Here is a 6,184-nt window from a genome sequence, read left to right as displayed (position 1 = left end):
AATAGCGTTCATATTGGTGTCTTTAGTTCGTTAAAAAAATTAATACTATAATGTGGATGGCTCAATTGTTACAAATACAAGCATGTTGCGTTGTATGTATGTTATAGAATTGCATTAACTCAATTGAGAGACTGGCGAAAAAAATTCATAATTTAGAAAAATCTCAATAATCAACTACATCCCTAAACGGAGTATAATAATAAAACATGAGTAAATTTTTTCTTCAATGTACAATGACATTTGAAGTATATCCTATGTTTAGAACCCAAAGCAAACACACAATACCTCGTTATATATGTATCATTCTTTATTGATATAAATAATGCTTGTTTTGATCACTAAGCTAAGACTTAGTTGACAAGCAAGAATGAAGTGTCTCATAATTTAGGTACTTCTAGGTGAAATTAAGGCCCTCAAAGGATTCTTCATCATAATTGTAAACACTTCTTTCTCATCCAAATCTACAACTTTACCATCAATTGCTTTCCACTCAAAATGCCAAACTAAATTAGCCACCATGTATTCCAAATTCATCCTAGCCAACACATTCCCGGGACACATCCTTCTTCCTACTCCAAAAGGCATCATTTTGATCTCTTTTCTCCCAGCCACATCAAAACTCACACTAATTTTTTCGTCCTGACCCAAACCCGACTTCACCAAAAATCTATCCGGGTTAAACTCCATCGGAGCCTCCCACACATTTGGGTCACGCCCAATGTCTGCCACCAAGACATTAATAGCCGCATTCTTGGGTATCATATGCCCACCAATTTCAATATCTGACCCGGCCCGATGGGGCAAAACCATGTGGGCCGGGGGGTGACGTCTTAGGACTTCTAAGATAGTGGCCTTCAAAAAGGGCATGTGATCCAAATCTTCCTCTAGAATATTGGACCTTTGCTCGGGCCCAAAAACTAGTTTGATCTCTTCCACAAGTTTGGCTTGTACTTGTGGGTATTTAACCAAATTAGCCATGGTCCACTCTAACTCGGTTGTTGGTAAATCTGTGCTAGCATTAATAAACTCATTGCACAAACTTACCAATTCATTATCCATCAATTTTCTTACCCCTCCCTCTAGATCTTCATTTGGAATATCTAACTCTAACAAAGAATCAACATAACAATATTGTACCATTTTTTCCTCCTCATTTTTTAAAATTTGTTTTCGGGCCTTGATTAGGCGAAGATACACCTCGTCGAGCTCCTTTCTTAGGTTTTGGATTTCGGCCCATTGCCCCGGTAACAAAATCTTGGTCAACTTAGGCCATGTATTGAGGATATTGAACTTCAAACTTGGCAAGCCCAATAATACTCGCCTGCTAATTGATTGTACCTCTTTTACTTGGGCTTCATTGAGAAGAAGCCCAAAACACATTGCAAACTGCAGGTGGTAAATGGATTGAAGGAAATGTTCTCGAACTTGGATTGGGCTCCCATTTTTAGAAAGGGCCTCAAGGCTGTGAATAAGGATTTCCATAGCCCATTTACGGACGCTAGAAAAGGATTTAAGATGGGCTGGGCTTAAAAAATGAGTGGCCAAGTTGCGGCGTAAAGCTCGCCAGGTAGGCCCAAACACCGCAGAGCTTACAGTATGTTGGTTGCTATTGAACATACTATGGGTAGGATGTGACACTAACCTATCGGCCGTGTTAGCACCACTTTTAACGAGTATTTCGTGTGCTAAAGATGGATCGGATACCCAAATGGTTGGACGAGAACCCACCCATAGAGTTAATATTGGGCCAAAATTAGACCGAAGGTGCTTCACTAGAGGAACCGGCCCATGTAAGGATGAGTACTTCCACATTAAAGTAAAGGGAGATATGGTGTGTCCCGGTGGAAGGAGATGATTTTTAGTATTAACATTGATGTTGAATACTTGTATAAGAAAAACAAGCAAGGGCTTAACTAGTAGTGAGGAGCATAGAGAAACTATGATGATGAGCCATGTCTCCATGTTTGGCCTTGTGTTTTTCACTTTTTTGGGTGTGCAAATAATCATATACTATGTAGATATGTATATCTAATCATTTATAGTAACAATTGAGGTTGAAAATTCTTAAGTGTTTTAATTTGCATTCGTCTTGGCTTATATCACCATTGATTAAGTAGCTAAGCTAATATGTCATCAACAAACTTTTTTTTACTATAAATTAATACTTATGAGATTTTCAAAGGTCAAATCACGTAAAAGTTTGAGACTTTAGGGATGTATTACTTTTTACTACTCGTAGTTTATTATGAGGAGGATCGGTGAACTTTTTTTTTTTTTTTTTTTTTTTTTTTTTTAATGGCTAAATAATTATGTGAGGTCAAAGTTGGTTCCCTATATTTGAAACTTGTAGAAGTTAATAACTCCTTTGATTTTGGAAAAGGAGTTAATTGACCTTTTAGAACATTATAATCAATAAACAACCCTTAAATATCTTGACCCAACCCTTAAAATGGTTTGAATTGATACTCAATCTCACATTTTGTATAGTTTTTGATAGATTTTGTAAACAATACGAAATTGACATGAGACCAAACATGAACATGACACGATACAACTTTTTGCCAGCTCTAGACCCAAGTCCAATAATGTAGAAGAATTTGATGAATTAGGACCCTTTTATCACCTTTAGATTAGATAACTAATATAATTAAGTGCTCAATACTAACTAGTAACTACATCCACGTGTCTCAAATAATGTAGAAGAGTTTGATAAAATTATACTCCTACTTTGTATGCATAAATTTGAGCATTGATACAAGCATATGGGTATTCAAATTAATACCTAGCATTTCAAAGCTTAAACCATTCTTTCCATATTTGATGTACTCGTAACTAATTCTTGTACTTCAGAGTACTACTTAAGAAAAATCACAAGAAAATCAAAAACAGAATCCCAGAAGATTTAATAAAATTGGTAACCGTGTTTCCAAAATTAGAGACCCAAATACTTGGGTCCCAAGCAATGAAGTAGAACTAGCAAGTCGGTTTAATCTACTTTGAAGCCCATCCTCTGTCTTCCTATATATATGCCATGCCCCCAACAACTTTCACTTCCAAAATTCAAAACCCTACTCTAGAATTCACAATCATCATTAACCTAATCTTCTAATTACGCACAAAAAACAATTTTTTATAATGGCGGTCGGTAATAATTTTGATATTTCGGACGAAGAAGAAGAACCCCAATACCCTTCTGATTTCGAAGAATGTCCCGTTGATGATCTTCCTGATGATGAAGATAGCAACAATCACAAACCCCAGATTGTAATACCCAATAATGATCCTGTTGTTTATTATTCCGACGTTGAAGAAGAAGAAGAACCCGGTTACATTGACGATATTTTAGTTTATGATGATAATATTGTTGCTGTTAATGAAGATCATAATTACGAGATTATGATTTCCAGGAATGACGACGTTGTTGATTATTTCGACTACGAAAATATGGCGGGCATTAATTTTGGTGAAGTTGAAGTGTTTGGTGTTATGTCAGAGGAAGAGGATGAGCAGGAAGAAGAATTCGTTAATGGACTTGTTAATGTTGATGATTTTGAGTACGAATTCGAGTTCGTTGATGATGATAACAATGAGGTCAAGGGCTTGAATTCTGTTGTTCGTGACTTTCCTGATGGATTTGGACAGACTGGTTCTGTCATGTATGAGAAGAGGAAGGTTTCCGCTGTTCGCGATTTTCCTAATGGGTTTGGAAGTCTTGAGGAAGTCCAAGAGAAGAGTGTACAGCAAGACCCTCCTGTCAAGAAAAGGAAGACTTGTGATGATAAAAAAAGTGTTGTGGTTTTGGGTTTGCAGGCTCCTATGTTTTGTCCTTGGAGGGATAAAAATGGTTGTCTCAAGAAGGCTAGATCTCGTGTAAGCCGTCGTGGTAATTAATCCTAATTGGAGACGGAGATTCAAGATTATTATTCTTTTCTATGTCAGATTCATAGACATTATATTAGTTGCATCTTTCTAGACTTGTTAAAACTATTGTAATGGTTGTAGTTTTTGCGTCTTAATTAAGACTTGTGTTACCACATTATTCCGGCCTCACAATTCTATTCTATTGTATTGTTAACTATGTTAGTGTTTTAAAGTTTTGATCAGAAATAATACTTTGTATTGAACATATGATTTGACAGTTTGAATTAGTATCTAGAAGAGATTGCTACAAATTATCTGAACTACATATGCTCCACATGAAAATTTTGGTTTTTCTAACAAAGCAACCTATATTTACATATTAAAACAGAATTCTTGCTCTTGTACTCTGAAAATTACCAGATTATTTTGCATCGCAAAGGCCAGTTTCAGAATCACAGAATCCATCGCGGTCAAGCATCTTTTGAGGAGGAGCGCTTAGTAAGGGAGAAGATGGACTACCATATGCATTTCTTCTCTTGTTTCCACAACCTAGGCTTACCCTTGTGTTTACTCCTGTTATGGGATTCGTTCCACTTGCATACTTGCATAGAGCCTGTTGATGACACATGAAACTTAGCAGCTTAGAAACATAAGCAGGTGATGTATGTCTGGCCTTTACTACAATGTAAGATTTGAATCCTTTGGTGTGAAAAAAGGAGTTTTACCAGTTTCTGAGGTAAGTCAAGAACAGCGTCGCTAAAATCAGCACCTTCAATGATGGCACCAGCTAGGTCACTTCGAGTAAGGACTGATCTTACAAGGACAGCGTTTGTAAGATTTGCATCATTTAGGACCTGACATTTTAGGAAAACCAGCTTGAGTATGCAGAGACAAACCTCATCCTTACTAAATCATCAAGTTTAAATTTCAAGAAGTCAAAATTTAAATCTCGAGTTATTAGCATGATTTGGATAACTGTCAGATTTCTGAAACAGAACAAGGTGACAAGTTTATAGTGGATATTCTCTTAGAGTTTTTTAATGATCTACATAACAATAGTCCATGATCAGTAGGACAGTAGCTTACCATACGATCCATCAGGGTATCACTAAAATCAGCACCTGGAAATCGAGACAATTTTGACATTAGTTTATCAATGCGATGAATTAGTAATGTAAGTACCAGTAAGATTATAATACCAGTGAAATTGGCTTTGTAAGCAACAGCTTTCTCAAGGTAAGCACCATTAAATGTTGATCCACTAAAATCTGATTCCCTCATATCTGCTGATGTGAAATTTGCCCTTCTGCAAAGTTCACACGATAACATCATTATCACATTTTTTTTTTCACTTCTTCTGCTTAATGTTGCACTCTTGGATCTCTTGTGTTACAGTCACAGATCATAATGTACAGTACACAAAAATATGAAAAGCTCAAATCTTTTGAGTATAACTTCTATAACTTAACAATGAATGATCCCACCAACTGAATGCAACTAATACCTCGTCCAAAATTAATAGTCATGTTGATAGTGTAATTTGAACGCTAGTAATGTGACAATTGTATTTGGACAGAAATATAAATTTTGTTACCTGAAATTTTCATTGACATGAACAGCTTTCCTGCAACCAACCAAAAGAAAAAGGGGGAGATCTCAATTAATTCAACCAACTCCAAATTTGTAGAGAATTGACAGTAAAAAATGCAAGTGAAAAAAATATGATCAAAGAAGTAAAGCAGACTTTAAATCAGCAGAACCATATTGAGCAGCAGAGCCAATCCCAAATTCGCCTCGCATTTCAGCTTCAAATTTGTTTAAATCAGCCAAAGCAGGGAAGCTAGTGCTCAAACTCACAACTGCAGCAGCTGCCAATGCTGTAGAAACCCATGCCTTTAACTTCTTTGACTCTGCATTTACCAACCAACTTTAATCAATTTCTCTTTTATGCAGCACCACAAATCCGCAATTAAAAATCAATAATCCAAATTCAAAATATAAATTATATAAGTATTCATGAAATCAGAAATTTGAAAAAAAAAAAAAAAAAACCTGGTGAAAGTACATTCTTGGGATTTCTTGGTTCTAATTGGCAAATAATTGGAATTGAGGAATTTGAATATTTCTGAGAAAATTTCTTTATGTTACTTGATTTAAGAGGTAATAGAGGAATTGAACAAGTTGCCATGATTTTTAATTTGTACTGAAGTGAAGCTTTGTGATTTAAAATTGAGTTTGATTGGAGAAATATTAGAGAAGAAGGCTTGTTAATTTTCCCTCCAAACGATATCTGATTGTCTTAGGATGATGAATCTGATTGGAT

At 35.7% G+C, this 6,184-nt stretch overlaps 1 protein-coding gene and 1 pseudogene across 1 annotated transcript; both read right to left on the bottom strand.

Moving 5' to 3' along the window:
• Positions 1-384: 384 nt before the first annotated feature.
• On the bottom strand, positions 385-1,962 carry LOC145599060 (cytochrome P450 89A9 pseudogene; annotated as a pseudogene).
• A 2,132-nt stretch (positions 1,963-4,094) lies between these two features.
• On the bottom strand, positions 4,095-6,178 carry LOC145598133 (thylakoid lumenal protein TL20.3, chloroplastic-like). The gene is made up of 7 exons (XM_081654442.1): positions 5,914-6,178; positions 5,606-5,771; positions 5,456-5,485; positions 5,061-5,167; positions 4,948-4,982; positions 4,587-4,715; positions 4,095-4,474 (listed from the first exon to the last, which is right to left on the bottom strand). The coding sequence occupies exons 1-7, from the start codon at positions 6,047-6,049 to the stop codon at positions 4,283-4,285; spliced, it is 795 nt and encodes a 264-aa protein (XP_081510568.1). The 5' UTR covers positions 6,050-6,178; the 3' UTR covers positions 4,095-4,282.
• Positions 6,179-6,184: the final 6 nt, after the last annotated feature.

The sequence above is a fragment of the Chenopodium album genome, chromosome 20 (assembly GCF_948465745.1).
Source record: "Chenopodium album chromosome 20, dcCheAlbu1.1, whole genome shotgun sequence".
Taxonomy (NCBI): Eukaryota; Viridiplantae; Streptophyta; class Magnoliopsida; order Caryophyllales; family Amaranthaceae; genus Chenopodium; species Chenopodium album.
This window is presented reverse-complemented; position numbering and strand designations above follow the sequence as displayed.